General features: G+C 43.7%; 1 protein-coding gene across 2 annotated transcripts; it reads left to right on the forward strand.

Moving 5' to 3' along the window:
- The first annotated feature begins 1,519 nt into the window (after positions 1–1,519).
- Positions 1,520–26,036, forward strand: LOC132774527 (MARVEL domain-containing protein 3-like). Of its 2 annotated transcripts, none has more exons than XM_067467526.1 (4): positions 1,520–1,597; positions 5,809–5,942; positions 9,804–9,958; positions 23,547–26,036. In XM_067467526.1, exons 2-4 carry the CDS (start codon positions 5,830–5,832, stop codon positions 24,236–24,238), a joined length of 960 nt encoding a protein of 319 aa, XP_067323627.1. In that variant the 5' UTR covers positions 1,520–1,597; positions 5,809–5,829; the 3' UTR covers positions 24,239–26,036. The 2 variants fall into 2 exon arrangements, with proteins under 2 accessions (XP_067323627.1, XP_060630699.2); XM_060774716.2 differs by having other exon boundaries at positions 1,533–1,597; positions 5,813–5,942.
- The last annotated feature ends 245 nt before the right edge of the window (positions 26,037–26,281 follow it).

Below are 26,281 nucleotides of genomic sequence, written 5' to 3' on the forward strand. Positions count from 1 at the left end.
ATTATGTGAGTACACTGACATATAATCCAGTTCAAAGCAGATAATCTGGATTTTATATGGTAGTATAGAAGGGGCCTCAATAACAGTCTCATGTCAGGCACCAAAGTGAGAATGAATGATAGTGGTGTTTCACAGATACCACAAAACAGCTCTCTTTGGGACAAGAAAAGGTAAGGGCCAAAAACCCAAACAGTAGTTAGGTGTCCCTGGTGGTGCAGTGGGTTAAACCGCTGAGCTGCTGAACTTACTGATCAAAAGGGAGCAGATTCAAACCCAGGGAGCAGGATGAGCTCCTACTGTTAGCCCAACTTCTGCCAGCCTAGCAGTTCAAAAACATGCAAATGTGAGTAGATCAATAGATACCGCACTGGCTGGAAGGTAACAGCACTCCATGCAGTCATGCCAGCCACATGACCTTGGAGGCATCTATGGATAACGCAATAGGTACAGCTCTGGTAACAGCGCTCCATGCAGTCATGCTGGCCACATGATCTTGGAGGTGTCTATGGACAATGCCGGCTCTTCAGCTTAGAAATGGAGATGAGCACGAACCCCCAGAGTTGAACACAACAAGACTTGATGTCAAGGGGAAACCTTTACCTTTACTTAGTGGGGTGATAGCACACATTTTTTGCTCTCATATGAAACTCCGCTGGATCAGCCACGTTGTCTGAATGCTTCTCAAAGCGGTTGCTCTACCGAATTCAAGAATGGAGAACAGAATGTTGGAGGACAGGAAAAGAGATTTAAAGGTGGGCTCAAAGCCAACCTTAAAAACTCTGTCATAGACACTGAGAACTGGGAAGCCCTGGCCCTTGAGCGCTCCAGCTGGAGATCAGCTGTGACCAGCAGTGCTGTAGAATTTGAAGAGGCACGAATGGAGGGCGAAAGAGAGAAACGTGCCAAGAGGAAGGCGCATCAAGCCAACCCCGATGGGGACCGCCTTCTACCTGGAAAGCAATGCCCTCACTGCGGGAGAAGATGCAGGTCAAGAATAGGGCTCTACAGTCACCTACGGACCCACCGCCAAGACACCACCTCTGGAAGACAAACATTCCCAAGCTAAGTAAAATTCTGGGATATCTGGCTGTGTGGGAGGGCCCTGAGAGAGTCGCTCCGGGTTGAATTTAGCAGCCCGTGGGAGATGACACACCCACCTAGCGATTTCCACTTTGTTGTTGTTCTCCGTGGTGCTTTGGACTCTATCTCCCAGAATTCCCCATCAAAGGCCAAGCTGACAGAGGCTCTTGGGAGTTGAAGTCCAGACACCTGGAGGAGCCTCTCTGGCTCTTGCCCCGCCCTGGGATGGTTTCAGCAGGCTCAACAGGTCACTCCTCCTGGTTGGAGCGAAACCCGACTCTCTCCCAGAAGGTGGGGAGGCCGGAGTGGGGCGGGACCCTGAGGAGGCTGCTACCTGGGAGACCTCCCCATCTCCTTTGGCATTCCTTCCTTCTCCTCAGCCTCTCTCCTGATAAGGAAGCGCCTTCGCCCTCTTGGAGGAGAACGCAGGAGTTTGGGCTCCTCCTTTGGCCCTGCCTTTCCCACCTGGCGCCATGGCTGGGAGCTCCTGAGACCTGAGACTCTTCTTCATTCTCAGGTGACAGCAAGGAAATGGGGGGCTTTAGGGAGGAAATAGTTTTGGGGAGTATTGCTGGTTGGGGGACCCAGAAGGGAGGAAATATATAGACTTACTAGCTGTCCCCTGCCACACGTTGCTGTGGCCCAGTCTGTGTATATGTGCTTTGTGTTTGTATATGTGTGTGTATATATTTGTTTACATGTGTATATATGTGTGTTTGCGTATATATGTGTGTGGTTTTGCGCATGCGTTGTCATGTATTTTTTGGCTTCTTACGTCTCTTCTGCTGTGTTTTTCAGTGTTTTTATGAGTGATCATAGAATCATAGAATCAAAGAGTTGGAAGAGACCTCATGGGCCATCCAGTCCAACCCCATTCTGCCAAGAAGCAGGAATATTGCATTCAAATCACCCCTGACAGATGGCCATCTTGCCTCTGTTTAAAAGCTTCCAAAGAAGGAGTCTCCACCACACCCCGGGGCAGAGAGTTCCACTGCTGAACGGCTCTCACAGTCAGGAAGTTCTTCCTCATGTTCAGATGGAATCTCCCTTCTTGTAGTTTGAAGCCATTGTTTTGCGTCCAAGTCTCCAAGGAAGCAGAAAACAAGCTCAGTTGTTGGCCTGATAGGTGTATTGTGTTCAATTTTGGTGTCAATTCGTCCAGTGGTTTTTGAGTTATGTTAATCCCACAAACCAACGTTACATTTTTATTTATATAGATTGCATATATATGTGGTTTTGTGCATGCGTTGTAATGTATTTTTAATTTTTGTTGGCTTTTAAAGTCTCTTTTTCTGTGTTTTTCCAGTGTTTTTATGAGTGATGGTCACTCATTGGCCTGATAGGTGTGTTTTGTCCCCTGTGCCGGCAGGACTGAAGACCAATAGGTCGCAGGTTCGAATCCGGGGAGAGGCGGGTGAGCTCCCTCTATCAGCTCCAGCTCCTCATGCAGGGTCATGAGAGAAGCCTCCCACAATGATGATAAAAACATCAAATCATCCAGGCATCCCCTGGGCAACGTCCTTGCAGACGGCTAATTCTCTCACACCAGAAGCGACTTGCAGTTTCTCAGGTCACTCCTGACACGACAAAAAAAAAAATAAAAATTGGCCTGATAGGTGTGTTGTGTCCAAATTTGGTGTCAATTCATCCAGTGCTTTTTGCGTTATGTTAATCCCACAAACCAACATTACATTTTTATTTATATAGATTGCATATATGTGTGGTTTTGTACATGCGTTATAATGGGTTTTTTTTTTTTGCTTTTTAAGTCTCTTCTGCTGTGTTTTTCAGTGTTTTTATGTGTGATGGTCACTTGTTGGCCTGATAGGTGTATTGTGTCCAAATTTGGTGTCAATTCATCCAGTGGTTTTTGAGTTATGTTAATCCCACAAACCAACATTACATTTTTATTTATATAGGTAGAATCATAGTTGGAAAAGACCACGTGGGCCATCTAGTCCAACCCCCTACCATGCAGGAAAGCACAATCAAATCACCCCTGACAGATGGCCATCCAGTCTCTGTTTAAAAGTCTCCAAGGAAGGAGTCCGAGGCAGAGAGTTCCAGAACTGAACCAATACTCCAGAGGGCAGGAGCAGAATTCAAAATGATCTTGACAGATTTGAAAGATGGGCCAAAACTAACAAAATGAAGTTCAGCAGTGACAAATGCAAGATACTCCACTTAGGCAGAAAAAAAATGAAATGCAAAGATACAGAATGGGGGACACGTGGTTCGGGAGCAGTATGTGTGAAAAAGGCCTTGGGGTCCTTGTGGACAACAAGTGTTTAGATCCAGGGAAGTCATGCTACCCCTCTATTCTGCCTTGGAATACTGTGTCCAATTCTGGCACTACAATTGAAGAGAGATATTGACAAGCTGGAATGTGTCCAGAGGAGGGCAACTAAAATGATCAGGGGTCTGGAGAACAAGCCCTATGAGGAGTGGCTTAAAGAGCTGGGCTTGTTCAGCCTGAAGAAGAGAAGGCTGAGAGGAGACATGATGTCCTTGTCTAAACATGTGAGGGGAAATCATAGGGAGGAGGGAGAAAGCTTGTTTTCTGCTGCCCTGGAGACTAGGACGCGGAACAATGGCTTCAAACTACAAGAAAGGAGATTCCATCTGAACATTAGGAAGAACTTCCTGACTGTGAGAGCTGTGCAACAGTGGAACTCTCTGCCCCGGAGTGTGGTGGAGGCTCCTTCTTTGGGAGCTTTTAAACAGAAGCTGGATGGCCATCTGTCAGGGTTGCTTTGAATGCAATATTCCTGCTTCTTTGGCAGGGGGTTGGACTGGATGGCCCATGAGGTCTCTTCCTACTCTATGATTCTATGATTCTCACAATCAGGAAGTTCTTCCTAATGTTCTGATGGAATCTCCTTTCTTGTACTTTGAAGCCATTGCTCTGAATCCTAGTCTCCAGGGCAGCAGAAAAGAAGCCTGCTTCCTCTTCCTTGTGACATCCTATCACATATTTATCCATGAGCGTCATGTTGCCTCTCAACCTCCTCTTCTGCAGGGTAAACATACCCAACTCTTTAAGACACTCCTCCTAGGGATTCATGGTCTCCAGACCTTTGATCACACTACTAGTCACTTCTTTCCAGGATGCAGAAGTACCTTTGGGTTCGGTTGCTTAACCAATTACAGATTCACTTTTAGCTGATGAGATAGTAAAGTTTAATTAGGATTGGTATTTTTGTTTGCCTTCAAGTTGTTTCAGCCTTAGGATTTCATCAGACAAGCAAAATTGCCCATCCTACAACACTTGGATTTCTCTTCTGGCATGGAGCCTGCCAGATCCCATCACATGGTGTTGATCTACTCCCAGCGGGGCTCCGTACATGCGGAGAGGTCCAAGCATTGCAGGAGGCAGCGGTGGCAATACAGGAGAGTTCCCATATTGCATAGAAAACTATGAGGGGAAGCTGGGTGGCAACACTTCCTCCCGTGGGATAACATGAGGGGTGATACGAGTTGTGGGGTGACAGGTTTTCCATACCATGGTTTTGTTTTGTGTGTGTTAGGAGCGACTTAAGAAACTGCAAGTCACTTCTGGTGTGAGAGAATTGGCCGTCTGCAAGGATGTTGCCCAGGGGATTCCTGGATGTTCTGATGTTTTACCATCCTTGTGGGAAGCTTCTCTCATGTCCCTGCATGGGGAGTTGGAGCTGACAGAAGGAGTTCACTCGCGTTCTCCCCAGATTCGAACCTCTGACTTGTCGGTCTTCAGTCCTGCCGGCAAAAGGGTTTAACCTAGTGCTTCCCAACCTGTAGGTCCCCAGATGTTTTGGCCTTCAACTCCCAGAAATCCTAACAGCTGGTAAACTGGCTGGGATTTCTGGGAGTTGTAGGCCAAAACACCTGGGGACCCACAAGTTGAGAACCATTGCGCCACTGGTTTAATGTGATGAGATTCTAAGGGCAACCCTAAGTCTAAAACTTGGTGCAGGGACCAGGTAAAGACCCTTGGAGGACCTTATTTTGGGGACTCCTGTTCTGTGTGATAATTTGCCAACTTTAAACTTTTTTGGAGAAGCTTCAAACAGCAACACCTCAATTTGGGCTTCTTCTGCTTTTTGTCAAGGAGCCCCCAGTGGCACAGTGGGTTAAAGCAATGAGCTGCTGAACTTGCTGACCGAAAGTTTGCAGGTTCAAATCTGGGGAGCGGCATGAGCTCCCTCTGTTAGTCCCAGCTTCTGGCAGCTTAGCAGTTCAAAAACATGCAAATGTGAGTAGATCAATAGATACCGCTTCTGCAGGAAGAAAATGGCACTCCATGCAGTCATGCTGGCCACATGAACTTGGAGGTGTCTATGGACAATGCTGGCTCTTTGTCTTAGAAATGGAGATGAGCACCAACCCCAAGAGTCGGACACAACTGGACTTAATGTCGAGAAAAACCTTTACCTTACCTGCTTTTCGTCATCCACTGTTCTCTGGTTTTTATTGTTCAGTTCTGAATGGATCTTTCAGGCTTCCTTCTCACTAAAGTTGTGAAACCTTTGGCCAGTGGTTATGCCGGTTAAGGGTGATGGAAATTGTATGCCAGAACATTTTCTGTCTCTCCATTGCAAGCCACAAAGTCGCCGTTTCATGCATATAATTAAGATTCTAGTTAATATGTATTTTTATCTTCCTTGTGGTATAATAGGTGTAACCTTGTTTTTGCAACTCTTGATCATTAAATAACTTGCACTGGAAGGTTTGTGCTTTTTTCATTGACAGGCAGTTTCAGCAAGAGAGAAGATGTCTTATTCAGAGCGGACCCATCCAAATAAAGATTACAGATACAAGGAGAGCCCTGGGATGAACAGATACATCAATGAGAGAAGTCGAAAACCATATGCAGCAAATGACAGGTAAGTCATCATTATTATCTTTCTCCTTGTAGTATACGGCATAAGTGGCAAGCAAAAGAAGCCATAATGGAATGTACTTTTTTCCTCCACATTTTTAAACACATGTACTTTCTTTGTCACACATGAGCTTTTGGATGATATCCAGGCGAAATGGGACTCCTGCTGTCCCCGTGATTAACAGCCCTGAGAGATTTTTCTATTGTGTGTCACTGCAGTATTTCTGCTTATTAAAAAGGATGACATTGTTGTCAGGCAGGGTGGCTGAGGCTTTAATTCTAAGATTATATACTGTAAAGCAGGCATGGGCAAACGTCGGCCCTTCAGGTGTTTTGGACTTCAACTCCCACAATTTCTAATTGCTAACTTGGCAGTCACCTCTTCACAAAAGTCAACATTGGCACTGAAATATAACACCGATTGAGCTCTGTGAGTGCAGCATTTTTCCAAATGAAGCAGAGAGTGTTTGAGGATTGGGACATCCAGTGGGATACCAAGTGCTTGTTTGTAAAGCCATTGTCCTCCCAACCCCGCGATACACCTGTGAAACATGGACTGTTTACAGACTTCATACGCAACACCTGGAACAATTCCATCAGCGTTGTTTTCGAAAAATCCTGCAAATCTCTGGGGAAGACAGGCGAACAAATGTGTGCTGGAAGAAGCAAAGACCACCAGCATGGAAGCAATGGTCCTCCACCATCAAGTCCGCTGGACTGGCCACGTTGTCAGAATGCCCGACCACTGTCTCCCAAAGCAGTTACTCTACTCCGAACTCAAGAACAGAAAATGGAATGTTGGTGGACAGGAAAAGAGATTTAAAGATGGGCTTAAAGCAAACCTTTAAAACTGTGACATAGACACAGAGAACTGGGGAGCCCAGGCCCTTAAGCACTCTAACTGAAGGTCAGCTGTGATCAACAGTGCTGTGGAATTTGAAGAGGCACAAATGAAGGTTGAAAGGAAGAAACATGCCAAGAGGAAGGATTGTCAAGTCAACTCTGATCGGGACTGTTTTCCACCTGGAAACCGATGCCTTCACTGTGGAAGAACATGTGGATCAAGAATAGTGTTCCACAGTCACTTACGAACCCACTGCCAAGACACTACACTTGGAAGGCCATCATACTCAGAGAATGAGTGATTGCCTAAGTAAAGAGATGTTAAATCTGCCCGAGAATACCATTTTTCTAAGGGAGAAAAAATGCAATTATTATGCTTTGCCAGTATATTATACTTCTACAAATACTCATTTAGATTCAGCAAGGAGTGTGAGAACCTTGTGGGTGGTGGAGGAGGATTCACCATAAATGAAGACTCAGAGATTCCTTGGGCTGACATAAATATTGCTGATTAGGAAGGAAATCGTTGGAGGGTGCTTTACATGAAACAAAACTGGAAAAGATGCGAGAATGGAGGAGGATTTGTTGTGAAGACACCTCTGGACCAGTTCCTCTCATTCATCATTGCTAACCTCTTGCTAAACCTGCCCTTTGACTAGTTTTCTGCAAAACAACACAAAGTGGGTTGAAGGACAAGAGGAGAAGAAATTGCTGTGGACTTGTTCAGTAGCTGTCTATCTGGCAAGCTAACAAGTGTGGGTGGTAGCAATAGCAACTGCTAAGCAATCTAGATTTTTTTTTCTAGGACAGTGGTTCTCAGCCTGGGGGTCCCCAAGTGTTTTGGCCTACAACTTCCAGAAATCCCAGCCATGATTTCTGAGAGTTGAAGGCCAAAACATCTGGTGACTTACAGGTTGAGAACCACTGTGCTAGGGAGCCCAGTGAGGCATGGCTAGTTGGGGGTTGCCCTTTAGTGTTTTTGGCTTATGGCCTCCAGCAGTCTGAGCTAATAGACAATGATAAGGAATTATGGGGTCTGTAGTCCATATTTCAAAGGCCTCTGTGGACTTACAGGTGCTACTGAACTTGAGTTCTCATTAGACATTAAGACAGTGGTTCTCAACCTGTGGGTCTCCAGGTGTTTTGGCTCACAACTCCCAGAAATACCAGCCAGTTTACCAGCTGATAGGATTTCTGGGAGTTGAAGGCCAAAACATTTGGGGACCCCCAGGTTGAGAACTACTGCGTTAAGAGTACGTTGTCATCAGATGTCCAGAAGCCAACACATGGTCGCCTTGGGAGTAAGAGAGATCACTCAATAGTTTATTTTCCTGTCTCTCCATCCTAGCAACTGTTAGTATACTCCATCAGTTATGCCGACCTTGGCCGCTCATCGAACTACTTTTCCTACTTTTAAAAAAAAAATCTGAGCCACAATGATCAAGATTGGTTGATGTAATATGTGTTATTTAATATTCTGGATAGTTTTATTGGATTCCATGTTTGCCATTTAGCAATCAGGGTCAGTAGAGGCTGAAGATATTGTGAATAGAGCATCGACCTGTGATGAAGATGCCTAATCTGATAAAGGTAGTTATGTGACATACTAAGTGGGGGCAGGAGTAAATGAAACAATGATGGATACATATGATACATAGACGTAAATATATAAATATTATAAAGGTGGATTTAAGTTGAATGTTCAGTCCTTTTCCTAGTTGGCATATCAAAGAATATGAACAGGCCAAAAACTTTTCGTTGTGCATAGTTCTTAGTATTTTGGCCTCAAGAAGTGCTATTACACTATGTAACAAAATTTGGAAAAAAAGTATTCCTGGTTTGAAAGTGTTACTTCCTGTTTAATTATGTGGTACTGTAATGTACTGTACTTTCTACTTTGGAAGTAGTTGTTATACTCTAGAAACTTTGTTTTTGAGACTGTCACAAACTGTATTGAATTGGTTGAGCCTTGATGAGATATTCATTGGAAGACATGTGCTGCAGGATATTTTGCAAAAACAAAGTTTTTGTAATTTGTTGTCGAAAGTTTTCATGGCTGGAATTACTGGGTTGCTCTGAGTTTTCCAGGGTGTATGACCACATTCCAGAAGCATTCTCTCCTGACGTTTTGCCCACATCTATGTCAGGCATCCTCAGAGGTTGAGAGTTCTGTTGGAAACATTGGCATTGCAGTTTCAAAGCCTGGCTGCTACCTGCCTGGTGGAATCCTTTGTTGGGAGGTGTTAGCTGGTCCTGATTGTTTCCTGTCTGGAATTGCCCTGTTTTTTGAGTGTTGATCTTTAATTACTGTCCTGATTTTAGAGTTTTTAAAATATTGATAACCAAATTTTGTTCATTATCATGGTTTTCTGTTGCAATTGTCCACATGCTAAGGTATTTCAAAGGCTTCTCTGTAAATAAAGAGCAATACTAAAAAAAAAAAAAACCAGGGGAATTTCAGACAGAAAACAATGAGGGCCAGCGGACACCTCCCAAAAATGGATTCCCCCAGGCAGGAAGCAGCCAGGCTTTGATGCTGCAAGGCCATTCAATACTAATCATGGTAGCCAATAGCAATATTCACACTTGCCTCAAGCAGACAAGAATTGTTTTTCCCACGCGGGACATTCCACAGATATATAAACCTCACTTGCGTAGTTTCCAACAGACCTCACAACCTCTGAGGATGCCTGACATAGATGTGGGTGAAATGTCAGGAAAGAATGCTTCTGGAACATGGTCATACAGTCTGGAAAACTCACAGCAACCCAAAGTTTTTGTAATTTAATAAACGTTTCCCATGTTTTTATGATAAACCAATTAGGAAATGACATTTATAACCCAGGAATAAGAATTGTGTTACATCGTGAGTGGGACTTGTCCAAGGTCATCCAGTGAGTCTCCATGGCTGAGTGGGGATTCAAACCCTGGTCCTCAGAGTCATAGTCCAATGTTTAAACCACTGCGCCATGCTGTCTTCTGCTTGCTCTGCCTCATGACTTCCATCTTGCTTCACCTGTAGGTCTTCAACACCTGAACCTTCAAGATCTTCCAGTGTTTTCACAGAGCCTTACCAGCACTACCCAGCAGCAACTCACGGAGATGCCCGTTACCCTCCCCAGCCTTACCCCAAGGAGACCTTTTCTGAGAAATGCTCAAACCTGTGCTCCAGAAGAGGTAATATGCTTTTTCTCTACTTCATTGTTAACTTGGTTGTGAAAGAAAAGCAGCATCCTTCACCTGAGACTATTCTTTTGTTGGAAGTGGAACAGGAAGAGGGAAGAATAAAAAGTTTCTGTTTTCCATGAACTCTTCTTCAGGAGAACAAAGAACAGAAAGAGGTGAAGTTATTTAAATTCAAAGCTTGTAGCCAAAACCATTTTATAAACAAATGGGAACACTTCTGGTAGATAACAACATCAGAATAACAATCCCTCAGCATATCGGTAGTCGCCGAATGGTTTATAGTGGCGGGTTTTCACACATCTATCAGCGGTCCCCTAGGAATCCAAGTTTCCACTTAATCCTTTGTTTGGTGAACTCATTATGGCTAAATACTTCAGCATACTCAATGAAAGGATGTTAATCATAATACTGGGCCTCTTTCTCTCAAAAGAACATAGAACATCTTCTTTTTCTCTCTCTTATCTAATGGTGGGGAAGGCAACTGAAAACTGTGATAGATTTTTAATGTGTCCTGAGATGTGTATCATTGTGAGCCAATTCCTATACAGGAGTAAATCGACCATATAACATAACACAACTTTGAGACTGTGATGCTTTGGTTTCCGGAGTTTGAAAATGTTATTTTGTTAGAATACAACTCCCAAAATCCTTCAGCTCCCAAGACAGCAACTCCCCAGATCTCTGTTGAAATGAAGTTCAACAGGGACAAATGCAAAATATTCCACTTAGGCAGAAAAAAAACGAAATACAAAGATACAGAATGGGGGATGTCCGGCAGTACATGTGAAAAAGATCTTGGAGTCCTCGTGGACAACAAGTTAAACATGAGCCAACAATGTCATACGGCAGCTAAAAAAGCCAATGGGATTTTGGCCTGCATAAATAGGAGTGTCTAGATCCAAGGAAATCATGCTACCTCTCTATTCTGCCTTGGTCAGACCACACCTGGAATCACACTGTGTCCAATTCTGGGCACCACAATTGAAGGGAGATGTTGAAAGCTGGAATGTGTCCAGAGGAGGGTGATTAAAATGATCAAGGGTCTGGAGAACAAGCCCTATGAGGAGCGGCTTAAAGAGCTGGGCATGTTTAGCCTGCAAATGAGAAGGCTGAGAGGGGACATGATGGCCATGTGTAAATATGTGAGGGAAAGTCATAGGGAGGAGGCAGAGCCTCCGGTGGCCCAATGGGTTAAACCCTTTTGTCGGCAGAACTGAAGATTGACAGGTCAGATGTTTGAATCTGAGGATGACCTCCCTCTGTCAGCTACAGCTCCCCATGCGGGGACATGAGAGAAGTCTCCCATAAGGATGGTAAAAAATCCAAGCATCCGGGTGTCCCCTGGGCAATGTCCTTGCAAACGGCAAATTCTCTCACACCAGAAGTGCCTTGTAGTTTCTCAAGTCGCTCCTAACATGAAAAAAAAATAGAGAAAAAGGTGCAGATTTGGTCTAGTAGTATGTTTGTAAATTTGTATTGTTTTCTATATCTGAAAAGCTAGACCTACACCCGACCCAATCATTAATAGTTTAAATCCAGCACATGTCTAAATATTGTTTACTTGAACAGGCTGTTACTGATAGAATGAGCACAGATTTGAGTGTGTGTTATAGGGTGGGGGCGGTAAGAACAAACAGGAATATTTCAGTCCTCTGACAGAAAAGGAAAAAGAGCTTTTCAGTGTATCTTGTAGATGTGGGAAAAAGCTCAAGTGTTAGACATTACTTTAAAATATTGGCGAGATATACATCCCAAGTTAGGATCAATTTTTGTAAAAGCAAAACCTTCATTTTGAATCAAAATATATAGGATGGCATTGTATTCTTTTCTGGGAAACTACAACATTTCCTCCTCAATGATCTAATAACTGATTCTCACCAATTTCCCCTAGAGCTTCCATAAAAACTAATAGTACTACAACTGCCAGCATTCCTCATCATAGAATATGTTTCCAGTTCAGCAACCTTTAGAGGATTGTGTTATTCTCACCCCTTGATTACCAACTGTTGAAGTCAAGTCTTTGATAGTTGTCTTAGAACCTCATCACATTGGGCTTTGGCTCTGTCCTAGGATACTTCTAGGACGGAGCCCATCACATGACACAGGGCTACTTCTGGTGATGTGCTGTCCTGGAGGCGTTTTAGGATGAAGTCCTGAGAACTAGAGGTGTGCAATTCGACTGAAAGGCATGCCGTTTTGGTGTCCATTGTTGGCTGGCCACTCATTCTGTTAACCAGGAAGTTACTCAAATAGGGAGGGGTGTTTCCGTTTTCATTTGTCAAAGATTCAGTCTATTGACTACAATGGGAAATTTTAAAAGCTCAGTTAAGGCCTAACTGCATGAAACCTACCTCAGTGTTAGACCCCATTTACAACAGCAGGCCTGCCAAGTTTCGAAACAATTCACCAGTACTGATTTTTTAGAATTATTTTAAGTTTTAACCATAACATTTTTAAAAATAAGACAAACCGCAAGAGAGGATTCTGGGAGTTGTAATCGTCAGTTGTGTCCATCCTCAGCCAATCAGAACATGGACACAACTAGGCTTTTTATTGGCTGGGAAACACCGAGAGAGAGAAACTTCAACTCCCATCATACTCTGAGAGAAACTCAGAGACTTTTCAGTACCCGCCCCATGCAAGCTGCTGGGAAAGTGAGTTCCTCAGCAGGGCCCTCTCTGGAGGAGGAGCCTAGGGAACTTTTCCACTGTTGGGGAGGAAGAAAAGACATTACAGTTAATCCCATCTGCTTCAGGAGCCCCGTGGCAGACTCGTGCCTCGGGCAATGCAGGGTGCAAACCATGGGACAATGGCTTTCCCCACTGCCTGCCGGATTCTCCCCGGTGCCTGGCAAATTCTCCCACTGTCACCCACTTTTTGGACCTCAATGTGATGAAGTCCTTACTGAGAAGACTGTGAAGTAGTACCATGACTAAAGGAGATGTGAGATGACACTTCCTCGAATGCTACACCCAGCATGATTAGGGACAGTCTGATTGGGGAGTTTCAGGTGGCCAGACATTTCCAAATTTCTTTCAACAAGTTTAACTGATTTCTAATTTTTCAGAAATGAAAACCCAAGAATTTTGGCTCTAAACCTTTAGTGCTTTCCTATCCTATTCTCACATGGCAGTAGTCCAATAAAATTCAATGAGGCTTATATCTGAGTAGACCTATAACAGGATTGCCTTATCCACATTGTATTATGGGGCCCTTCCACACAGCCCTATATGCCAGAATATCAAGGCAGAAAATCCCACAATATCTGCTTTGAACTGGGTTATCTGAGTCCACACTCAGATAATGTGCCTTGATATTCTGGGATATAGGGCAATGTGGAAGGTCCCTGAGAAAACGACTGGAACAACTGTTCCAGGAAACATCTAACTTCGGCTCTCACCTCAAGTATGTATGTTCTCTACCTCTAGTGTCATCTGTTTGCTTCAACAAGGGCACTTGCCATCTGCAAATTAGCAAGGAGCGAAATTGAATTCCATCAGCAAATAAAATTAGGGAACAGCTATAAAGTGATTTCTTTTGCTCCCCTGGGGTGTGCTTATGCATTAATAAACCCGTAGAAATTCTTGTGTGTCTGGAGAACTACTCTCCCCCGCCACTGTGCTCTCAGATATTTAATCAAAATCTTAAATGAATTGAAAGAGAAGACATGCTGTACTGAGAAGAAGGTCCTCATCTTTTGTTAAGAGCTAGAACAATCTGTACCATGGGCAAAAGGAGCTAGTTTTTTAAGGACAAAGGTGGTGGACAAATTCTGACTCTGTAGCTGTGATTAGACTACATTTATTTATTCAGTCATTTATTTATGACATTTATATGCCGCCCTTCTCACCCTGAAGGGGACTCAGCGGCTTACAAGTAATTTGTAAATACAATATATTATATTATTACCATAGCACAATATTAATATTATATACTACTATATTGTACTATACCATTGTACTGTAATGTTGTTAGTAATATTAGATGTAATATAAAATATATAATTATATCGTATTATTCTTAGTATTGTAGTACATTATAATATTATCAATATTATATGTATATACATTATATTATATTATTAGCACAGTGCAGGAGACAAGGTGGAACTGTCTTCCTGGCCCCCTCTCTTCACTCTGGTCTCAGGGCAGTAGTTGGTGCTGGGGGAGGGGTTCCCAACTGATGATACAGGATGATACAGGAGACAAGGTGGAACTGTATTTCAGCCCCCTCTCTTCACCCTGGTCTCAGAACAGCAGTTGGTGCTTGGGGTAGGGGCTCCCAACTGATGACACTGGAGACAAGATGGGACTGTCTTCCAGGTCCCTCTCTTCACTATGGTCTCAGAGCAGCAGTTGGTGCTGGGGGTAGGGGCTCCCAATTGATGATACTGGAGACAAGATGGGACTGTCTTCCAGGCCCCTCTCTTCACTATGGTCTCAGAGCAGCAGTTGGTGCTGGGGGTAGGGGCTCCCAATTGATGATACTGGAGACAAGATGGGACTGTCTTCCAGGCCCTTCTCTTCACTATAGTCTCAGAGCAGCAGTTGGTGTTGGGGGTAGGGGCTCCCAATTGATGATACTGGAGACAAGATGGGATTGTCTTCCAGGCCCTTCTCTTCACTATGACCTCAGAGCAGCAGTTGGTGCTGGGTGTAGGGGCTCCCAACTGATAACACTGGAGACAAGATGGGACTGTCTTCCAGGCCCCTCTCTTCACTATGGTCTCAGAGCAGCAGTTGGTGCTGGGGGTAGGGGCTCCCAATTGATGATATTGGAGACAAGATGGGACTGTCTTCCAGGCCCTTCTCTTCACTATAGTCTCAGAGCAGCAGTTGGTGTTGGGGGTAGGGGCTCCCAATTGATGATACTGGAGACAAGATGGGATTGTCTTCCAGGCCCTTCTCTTCACTATGACCTCAGAGCAGCAGTTGGTGCTGGGTGTAGGGGCTCCCAACTGATAACACTGGAGACAAAATGGGACTGTCTTCCACCACCCCTCTCTTCATTCTGATCCCAGAGAAGCAGTTGGTACTGCAGGGAGGGGCTCCCAACTGATGATACAGGAGATAAGATGGGACTGTCTTCCAGGCCCCTCTCTTCACTATGGTCTCAGAGCAGCAGTTGGTGCTGGGGGTAGGGGCTCCCAATTGATGATATTGGAGACAAGATGGGACTGTCTTCCAGGCCCTTCTCTTCACTATAGTCTCAGAGCAGCAGTTGGTGTTGGGGGTAGGGGCTCCCAATTGATGATACTGGAGACAAGATGGGATTGTCTTCCAGGCCCTTCTCTTCACTATGACCTCAGAGCAGCAGTTGGTGCTGGGTGTAGGGGCTCCCAACTGATAACACTGGAGACAAGGTGGGACTGTCTTCCAGGCCCCTCTCTTCACTCTGGTCTCAGAGCAGCAGTTGGTGCTGGGGGTAGGGGCTCCCAACTGATAACACTGGAGACAAAATGGGACTGTCTTCCACCACCCCTCTCTTCATTCTGATCCCAGAGAAGCAGTTGGTACTGCAGGGAGGGGCTCCCAACTGATGATACAGGAGATAAGATGGGACTGTCTTCCAGGCCCCTCTCTCACTCTGTTCTCAAAGCAGTAGTTGGTGCTGGGGGAGGGGCTCCCAATTGATTACACTGGAGACGAGACATTTCTGTGGTGCTTCACCGCTGGCCACGATGAAGACATTCCAGAACTTTCTTTATTTTTTTCTCATAATGGTTTGTTTTGTTAAAAAACAAAACAAAACAAAAATCAATTTCAGGGCCCTTCCAGACAGCTTATAACTCAGAATATCAAGGCAGAAAATCCCACAAGATCTGCTTTGAATTGGGCTATTTGCGTCCACACTACCATATATCCCAGTTCAAAGCAGAAAATGTGAGATTTTATTCAGCTGCGTAGAAGGGGCCTCACTTAAGAGTATGTGAAATAGGGAGGTTTGCTGATGTTCGTACTGACCTGAATGATTGAAATCTGTCCTGATCTGGACTTTAAGAAATGCCAATCCATGCACATCACCATGAACCCATCACCATGAACCTGAAAAGAAGCACCCTATCCGGAGATATCATCCTCAGATTTGCACATGAGCCGAAGAATACGCAAGTATTAAATAAGCCTTTTGTTTTGTGACTGCCCCTTGAGACATCTTCCTCAGGACCAGAGCTCCAGCACAAAGATTCCATGGAATTTTCCTTTAAAGGTCTCCAGATTCCTTGCTCTTCTAGTCACGCACTTCAACACACAGCATCATTGTCGATCCCTTCTGAATCAGGGAAGTGTTTCGGTTACTGATAGAAATCACTCTGTGAATGAATGGCATGCTTAGCCCCCAGCTGAACTTCCTTAGTAGTGGAACAATTACAAGTAAAATTGAAGCCCTGTATTGTTTTCCAGAATCCTAAGGAAAGCCAGCATCAGTGTATTGCATCCCCATATTGCTTTGTGTCAGTTGACAGTGTTTTGAATGTCTATGCAACAAAAACAGCTGATCCTTTGAGATTCATGGCTCTTCCAGATTAGCCTAGGGCAGTGGTTCTCAACCTGTGAGTCCCCAGGTATTTTGGCCTAACAACTCCCAGAAATCCCAGCCAGTTTACCAGTTGTTAGGATTTCTGTGAGTCAACCTCAGAGCCACAAGTGCTGTTGGGTTTCAGTTCCCATTGTCTCCTGTCCATATGTCAGGAAGTAGCAGCCAATAGTGAAAGGACCAAGTCAGTGATATCTCCAGCTCATCCCCTGTTTGGGTATCAGCCAGCACGTCAACAACTTAAATCAAGAAATAGTTTTCTAAGATCTACAGAGACACTCGCTGGAACACCTCAGCAAGCAAGAGTCCAAAAGTGGCAGGCTCAAACCCAGAACCTCAATCAATGGCTGATACCAAATGAGAGACTCCCCCCCTGGGCACACAGAAGACTGGGCAACTTGGAAGGCGCTGAACAGACTGCGCTCTGGCACCACGAGATGCAGAGCCAACCTTAAGAAATGGGGTTACAAAGTGGAATCCACGACATGCGAGTGTGGAAAAGAGCAAACTACAGACTACCTGCTGCAATGCAACCTGAGCCCTGCCACATGCACAATGGAGGCCCTTCTTATAGTAACACCAGAGGCACTCCAAGTGGCCAGATACTGGTCAAAGGACATTTAATCAACTACCAAGCTTGCAAACTTTGTGTTTTGTTTGTTTGTTAAAAAATGCAATACAACTGTTTGGCTTGCTCCTGACACAATAAATAAATAAATAAATGGCAGATAATTTTAAAAGAGATGGAAGTTTTGTTCATTAACATTTGGGGACACAAATTGAAGAAAATATAAAGAGTATTGACCATGGTGTAAAAAACCTATAGTTAGCCCTTGGATTCAACAGCCCTTTGAAGGCAATGGTGTTAATTGTAATTATGATTTTTTTAATATATTGTGTTGTCATCTAATGCCTGTTTGTTGTAAGCCATCCTGAGTCCCTCTTCGGAGGAGAGAAGGAATGAATATAAATGCTCAAAATAAATAAAACAAGCAAACAACAAGACTGATGTGGCCCTTGGTCTATAGCATTCGTTCTTGTAATAATACCTACTTGGGTTTTTCCTGCTTTTGTCAGATCTTTGTTGCATTCATTCTTTGCAAGGCTTTTTGCAGAAATTTCTTGGATCTTCACTCTTTCAAAGTTTTTTTTTTAATCAGAGCATCAATTGCTAAGTTAATCTAATGGTTTCTGATTTTTTTTTAAAAAAAAATGGAGAACACTGAACAATTTTAATAATGTACTATCACTCTAAAAGGAGGGAAGGAAATGTATTATTTTATGTGTTGTATCTCGGAATTAAAAATAAATCCCTTCGAAAGTGGGAATAAAATGTTTTAGCTGTTGCCAGGAACAATTGGAATGTCCTTTGAATAATTTTTTAAAGCCCCTCTTAGACTACAGCAACATATCCTGCAATCTCCTGCCACTTTTGTGTTGTTGGGAGGAGCCTTAAGTTAATTATTCATTTATTATTTTGGGAAACTTTATAAAATTGCCCCTCATCCCTGCAGCTGCCATGGTGGAATATAAATGCAGTTTAAACAACGAAGTACAGTTTTACAACGAAAAGTTTTAAATCACACCACCAACTCAAAGAAGTTGTAAAGACCATAAAACATTTTATTGTTGTGGTGAGGCAAGTGAGAAGGTTCTTTCCCTTGTTGACACTTACTATATGGAAGATACTCATAAAACAGTGGCTCCCAACCTGTGGTCTGTGGACCATCAGTGGTCCGCAAGAACTAAAATATGGTCCACAGCCTCACTTATTACACCGTTGCAATGAGAGTGATCTCGCAAAACCCTCTTATAGTGCGGAGGCTTATTAAATATGGTTTTCTGTGGTTGAGCAGATGGCAACTACTGGGTGGCATATGTTCTGTATCAGAAAATAGAGCTGATGTGATGTATCTAATGCAATATTCTGAATCAGCAATCCAAATAACCAAACCGAATGTAAAGTTGACCAAAAATCGATTTGTAACCCTTTTGGTACTAATGTTGGAGAGTGGTCCTTGGTCAAAGTGGTCCCTGGTAAAAAAAAAAGGGTTGGGAACCATCCCCAATTACTGTAAATCAGAAGCAGGTCACTCGTGAGATTTGCTGATATGAGTGGGAAAGGTTCCTCAATAACTTCTGAAGTTACTGGGATTGAAATAAGGAGCTACCCGTCTTTATTGATCATCTGGGCATGTTAGTGCTTTTGTAGCCTACCTCTTTTCTTTAGACTTGTAAACCTGTTCTAGGATCAGGCAATGGTGTCTTCAGAGTCGGTGGGACTAATTTGAGCCTGGCTTTTGCCAAAATCACACCTTCCCCATTTCCTGATTCCATGAAATACAGCATTTTGAGGGCTTATTATTGAACTGCAAGGATACACAGGGGATAAATAGTTCCCAAAAATCTACCTTCTGAGAATCAGACTCATTGGGTCTCTTAAAAAAACAAAACCTAACCAAGCTGATTGCAAAGGGAAATTATGTGGTTCCCACCGTTCCAATTTAGAGATTGCAAAGCAGAAGAGAGTAGATGATGCAGGAAGTAACACAAATTTTAAAAAAAGCACTTTACCGTCCTTTCTTAGGAACGGCCAGTAAATAAAAGACTGGTTTTGCAGCTTTTGTACACGGAAGAAGAAAACACTGTGAAGGGGAGAGGCATAGCTATGAGTCCAGAGTTTCTGGGTGAGAATGCTAGGCTTAAGGTTTGGTCAACACAGTCTGTAATTGTAAACATAGCGTGCATTTGCACTGCAAAATTAAAGTAGTTTGACCCCACTTTAATGATCAAGGCTCAATGCTATAGAATCCTGGTATTTGTAGATTGGTGATGGTAAGGTAGCATTGCAGCAGTTAGGGGGAGGGGGTTGTGAAACTGCATTAATCCTACACTGTAGATGCACCCTTAGTACAGTAGATTATAATTAGTTGTAACCTGCCCCCTAGTGGCTAACTGAAGATGTTTTATACTTAGCACAGTTGCCTGAGAGTTCGTAAATAATTGTTATTGCTATATATAAGGTTCTAGGTGCAAAGATTACTCCAGACGCAGACTACAGCCAGGAAATCAGGAGACGCTTACTTCTTGGGAGGAGAGCAATGTCCAATCTCGATAAAATAGTGAAGAGTAGAAACATCACGCTGGCAACGAAGATCCGCATAGTTAAAGCAATGGTATTCCCCATAGTCACCTATGGATGTGAGAGCTGGACCATAGGGAGGGCTGAACGAAGGAAGATAGATGCTTTTGAACTGTGGTGTTGGAGGAAAGTTCTGAGAGTGCCTTGGACTGCGAGAAGATCCAACCAGTCCATACTTCAGGAAATAAAGCCCAACTTCTCATTGGAGGGAAGGATAGTAGAGGCCAAGATGAAGTACTTTGGCCACATCATGAGAAGAAAGGAAAGCATAGAGAAGACAACTGTGCTGGGGAAAATGGAAGGGAAAAGGAAGAGGGGCCGACCAAGGGCAAGATGGATGGATGGGAACCTCAAAGGGACTGGCTTGACCTTGAAGGAGCTGGGGGTGGTGGTGGCCGACAGGGAGCTCTGGCGTGGGCTGGTCCATGAGGTCACGAAGAGTCGGAAACAACTGAACGAATGAATACAACAACAACATATATAAGGTCTAGTTGGTTAAATAAGAGAGAGAATTCTGAATACTTTTAAGAACTAGCCATTGTGGTTTCCTGCCCATAGAAAATCATCTAGTAATAAGTGTGACCTGCTTTCCACAAGGCGAGTTTATAAGCATGGGTTTTCCTTCCCTCTTCTTTTTCTTTTCTGCACTATATGCTGGCTGCTGATTTAGCCTAGAGTCATCCAATTTCTTTTTTTTCAAGCTGCAGAAAGGATTGAAAGCCGGATTCCAACATTCAAAAGATTAGCTAAGAGCTTTCCTTGTTTAGTGGAGTGATTCACTGTAGTGAGAATGGTAGAGGTTCCTGGCCTTTGATCAAGCCTTGGCTTTTTCCTCAGGGCGCAACATTCAAGGTACCTATCTATAGGATCTTCTCCCTACCCCTCTCCTGTGAGCTGACAATAGAACTCAATTATTCTTTTTTGGCACAGCGGTCCAAAAATAACTATTCTGAATGTTATTCAAAATAATGTAGGTCAAATGTGCTCAAGCCTGTTAGATCAATGTTTGGCGAAAGAAAGGCAGAGAGAAAAGTAGCTTCACTTTTGGGCCGTGAGGGTTGGCTTCGTTTGGATTCCCAAGGGGCACTGATTCAATCTCCTTGGCAGCGCTAATTATCTCCACCAAAATACTTCCGGAAGATACACTTAAATGACTTCAAGAGGTCCTCCTTGGGGCCGCCTGATCATTACAGCTGTTTCATCACAAGACATAGCAATCCTGTGGGAGAAGATTGTAAGCGGCTTCCCAAATACCCAATTGCAAAGCTTTCTTGACAGTGTTAAAGCCTATAAGCTGTGCCAAGCGCTCAAAGAGCCATTGCCCCTTGTCTTGTCTTTCCTCAAGGGAATAGCAAAGGAAAACAATTCTCCGTTTTATAGAATTTGGACTTCTTGACTCATTCTTCCCTTAACACTGAAATCACACTCTGTCCATAGTGTTTTGCCTTTCTCCATTGAACTCAAAAGTGGTATCCATGAGAGCCTTCCTTCCCACTATATGCTCACAACAACCCTGTGGGGCAGAATTAAACCTGAGAGAGATCAAGGGTGCATCGGCACTGCAGAATTAATGCAGTTTGACTTTAACTTTAACTGACATAACTGAATGCTGTGGCATCATTGGTGTTGTTGTTATATGACACAGCAGTACACTTTGGTAGAGAAGGCTAATGATCTTATACAATGGAGTCCCCGGTGGCACAGTGGGTTAAACCCCTGTGCCGGCAGGACTGAAGACCGACAGGTCACAGGTTCGAATATGGGGAGTGGCGAATGAGCTCCCTCTATCAACTCCAGCTCCTCGTGTGGGGACATGAGAGAAGCCTCCCACAAGGATGATAAAAATATCAAATCATCCGGGCGTCCCCTGGGCAACGTCCTTGCAGACGGCCAATTCTCTCACACCAGAAGCAACTTGCAGTTTCTCAAGTCACTCCTGACACGACAAAAAAAATATTTTTATTTCATGTCAAAAGCATTGCATAAAAGAGTTTAACAGAAACAGATTTGAATTAATTAATGTGATTTAATGTTTTAAATGTATGCAATTATTGGATTTTATTATGTGTATGTTGGAGGCATTGAATTGTTGCCGGTTGGAAGCTGCCCTGAGTCCCGTCTCCCCCGGGGGGAGTGGAGAAGGGCGGGGTACAAATATCTGAAATAAATAAAGTCACACAACAACAACAATAACAACACAACAACAATCTGAATTAACTTGACTATCTGATCAGCCAAAAGCAGGCCCACCATTCCCATTGAAATACTGGTAAAATTATGTTGGTTAAAATTGTTCATCATTTTAAATGCTGTATTGTTCTTTCATGTTTTTCTCAAAATATAGTCTGGCCAACAGTCTGAGTGACAATGAACCGGCCCCCTGCCTTAAAAGTTTGAGGAGCCCTGCTTTAAACAATTCTTTCTCTGTGCATGAGGCAGGGCATTGTGGACAGGCATACAGGTGCAGAGTTGTTTGTTCTGCTCCACAGTCATTCAGGATGGAGGATTCTTCTCTGCCAGCTTGTCTTTTGATCTTCCAACACCACTTCTGAGTCTGTTCAGGGACTTCCAAGTTGCATATTCTTGGTTTGCCCCTGGAGGAAGACACTCATGGGTGGCCATCCAGTTGGAATTGCCTGATTTTGCTGCCTACGGGGATATTCTTGCTGAATAAGATCACAATGCATGTGATCTTATACAATACCTTTAAAGGAGGTGTCCGACTGCATTCATTCTACAGTGTAGAGGCACTTTGAGTGAGACCAACTGCCCCAAAATGAAAACTGCTATTTTTCATGACTCAGTGGATACTTGACCTTGATCTCAATAACACAGTTGAACATTTTGATGACTACATCCCTCTTGACAAAGTTAAGAGGGAGGGGGAAATAAGATAATCCAGCATCTTGTTTTCCACATAATATAACCAAGTCCTGTTGAAAAGATGATTGTGGACCAGAATCAGGTATTGAAAAGCATGCTGTCTAAGCTTGGAGGTTGCATGGAGCAACCATCTTTTATTAATTGAATGAATTACAGAGGAGGACATAACATATATTCAGACATCCTTTTAGTGGTCTGCTTACATTGAAGCATTCTGCTCACTGTTGGTGAGCATGGCAAAGCCAGGGAGAGGAAAACTTCAATAGCGGTCAACTTTTTCTGTGTGGCCATTAAAAAAACCCAAAACAAGAGAGCACTCAGTTGTAACCTTCAGCTAAAAGCAGTTAAGCTAAGAACACTTTTTAATGCAATGGATTGGGCCAAAGTGTAAAATTGAGCCTGGCCAAAGACATAATACTATTTTAAATTGTGTATTGTGATTATAATGTTTTTTTAAATGTTGTTGTCGATTTATTTTTCATTTTATTATGTGTTTTTCAATCTGTGTTTTGGGCATGTGCCTTGTAAGCTGCCCTGAATCCCTTCAGGGAGATGGTGGTGGGGTATAAAAATAAATTTATTATTATTAGCAGTAGTATTAGTATTTGCTCTTCTGTTAATCTCAGAAATACCCCCAACAGCAATTGGAAATATCTATTCTGTTTCTATTACAGTGGCCAAACTGTAAGCCACTCTGAGTCCCCTTTGGGGTGGGGTAGAAATATTATAAATAATAATAAATTTATTATAAATAATGAATATCTAGCCCTTCAGAAGATGCTACACTGCACCTCCCATCCCCCCAGGCTAAGGCTGATGGGAACTGCAGTCCAACAGCATCCCAAGGGCCATGTTTCCCTAATCCCGGAACTACAAGATACATTTCCTACATGACAGTGCCATGCTATTTTGAGTAACTTATTTCCAGGAGCATTTTCAGAAATGGGAAACAGCTAAGTCAGAAGCGAGTAGACATGCAAATGTTCATTTTGCCTTGTCTTTCCCTCCTCTTTTCTGCAGGTATCTTGCAGTTTGTGGAAGTGATCCTCAACATTTTAGTGCTGGTCTGCATAGGAGCAGCTCAAGCAAGTCTTTCAGGTTTCTCCGCAATGGCTGGTTTGGGCTCTTTCAGCCTTGACTCACTCTATAGTCCATTTGAAGGAACCGAACTCCAAGAAGTAAGGGACCTGGATATGCAGTACAGCCAGATGAGAGCTCCTTGCGTGTATGGAGGGGTGGCCTTTAGCCTATCCATGATGTGCCTCACCCTTCTCTTCCTCATCGGTGGAGGGAAGCCTATCTACCGCCTCTCAGTCCTACTGCTGGGCGCAGAGTTCGTCTTCGACATCCTTGCCTGCCTCGGGTACATTGCTGCTGTTGGACTCTACCTTCACTTAGTCATACAAGTCAACGCAACAGATGTATGCCGACGGAGGGAGATACTGTATGGGAGAAGGGGCTATACCTCCATGAACTGCAGCGTGCAGGGTGGAGATGCCTCTGTGGCTCTCTTTGGCCTTTTGGCCGCTTGTTTGTATTTTGCAAGCACTGTGGTCTGTGCTCTCACCATTCGGAGTGTGCGGGAGTTTAAGAGGCAGGAGGCCAAGATGCAGTACGAACTTGAAAGAACCTACAGGGAAGGTGAGCATCCCAAGGCCTATAAAAGTCCAGGAAGTAGTCATTCCGTGGGGACCTTCGCTACCCTTGTGTAGCCTGTTCCGATACTCAGGGGAACACAACTAAGGAATATGTTAGATTATTCCATTTCTATTTTAAAGCAAACCACCTTAGCCAGGCTGGAGATGGAAAAATATTTCTTAAAATGGAAGCAATTGAGAAAGAATATCAGATTTCCTTATTCTGTGTAAAAATATATGTATAGATTTTAATTGACTTGACTGTTCAGAATGAAGGTTTGTAATGCCTGTTATAGAATCATAGAGTTGGAAGAGACCTCATTGGCCATCCAGTCCAACCCCCTGCCAAGAAGCAGGAAAATCACATTCAAAGCACTCCTGACAGATGGCCATCCAGCCTCTGTCTAAAAGCCTCCAAAGAAGGAGCCTCCACCATACTTCGGGGCAGAAAGTTCCACTGCTGAACAGCTCTCACAGTCAGGAAGTTCTTCCTAATGTTCAGGTGGAATCTCCTTTCCTGTAGTTTGAAGCCATTGTTCCACATCCGTCTCCAGGGCAGCAGAAAACAAGCTTGTTCCCTCCTCCCTATAACTTCCTCTCACATATTTATACATGGCTAGAGATGGCCCTCAAAAATGTTGTCAGAGCCCTCCTGCTATCCACCGGCTATATGGACTGACTTATGGGTGTGGGGATCTTACTACTCTGCTCAGTGCATGATACTAACTGCTGGTCTACTGAAACAAGATGCAGCATGATACCTATGGAACAAAAGGAAGGGGACAAAGGCTTCTAAGAGGATCAATTCACACAATGCATGGGTCAGGTTCTTGAGCAGGTATGGGCAAACTTTGTCCCTCCAGGTGGTTTGACTTCAACTCCCAGAAAAACCAGCCAGCTTATTGGCTGTTAGGGATTGCGGAAGTTGTGGTTCAAAGCACCTGAAACGCTGAAGTTCGTCTATGCCTGTTCTAGAGTCCAATAAGAATGCGAAATAGGAGAGGAAATTATATTGCTTTAACCATGGTGTGACCGCTTCCATAATTTTGGTAGAGCTATACTGTAGCACCCTACCCCACTTTTAAGAGGGTTCAAAAACATGCAATGGTTGGCAGAAGCTGGGCCTAACAGTGAGAGCTCACCTCACTCCCTGGATTCGAACTGCCAACCTTTCGGTCAAGTTCAGCAGGTCAGTGCTTTAACCTGCTCAACCACCAGGGGGGGCTGCCTCTCAACGAAGAGAACAAGGAGAAAATCTGGGTTGCTGTGAGTTTTCTGGGTTGTATGGCCATGTCCCGGAAGCATTCTCTTCTGACATTCTGCCCACAGCTATTGCAGGCATCCTCAGAGGCTGTGAGGTCTGTTGGAAACTAGGCAAGTGAGGTTTATATATCTGTGGAAGAAAGAACTCTTGTCTGCTTGAGGCAAGTGTGAATGTGATTAGCATTTAATGGCTTTGCACCTTTAAAGCCTTGTTGAATGAAAATCTGTTTCCCTAGCCTAGTGTTTCTCAACCTGGGGATCGAGACCCCTGAGGGGGTTTCAGAGGGGTCACCAAAGACCATCAGAAAACACAATATTTTCTGTTGGTCATGGGGGTTCTGTGTGGGAAGTTTGGCCTAATTGTCTCATTGGTGGTGTTCAGAATGCTCTTTGATTGTAGGTGAACAATAAATCCCAGCAACTACAACTCCCAAATGTCAAGGTCTGTTTTCCCCAAACCCCACCAGTGGTCACATTTGGGCATATTGAGTATTCAGGCCATGTTTGGTCCAGATCCATCATTGTTTGAGTTCACAGTGCTCTCTGGTGAACTACAACTCCCAGACTCAAGATCAATGCCCATCAAACCCTTCCAGTATTTTCTGTTGGTCACAGGAGTTCTGTGTACAAAGTTTGGTTCAATTGCATCGTTGGTAGAGTTGGGAATGCTCTTTGATTATAGGTTAACTATAAATCCCAGCAACTGCAACTCCCAAATGACAAAATCAATCCCCCTCAACCCCATCAGTATTCTAATTTGGACGTATTGGGTATTTGTGCCAAATTTGGTCCAGTGAATAAAAATACATCCTGCATATCAGATATTTACATTGTGATTCATAACCGTAGCAAAAT

Source organism: Anolis sagrei, chromosome 4, assembly GCF_037176765.1.
Source record: "Anolis sagrei isolate rAnoSag1 chromosome 4, rAnoSag1.mat, whole genome shotgun sequence".
Classification (NCBI taxonomy): domain Eukaryota; kingdom Metazoa; phylum Chordata; class Lepidosauria; order Squamata; family Dactyloidae; genus Anolis; species Anolis sagrei.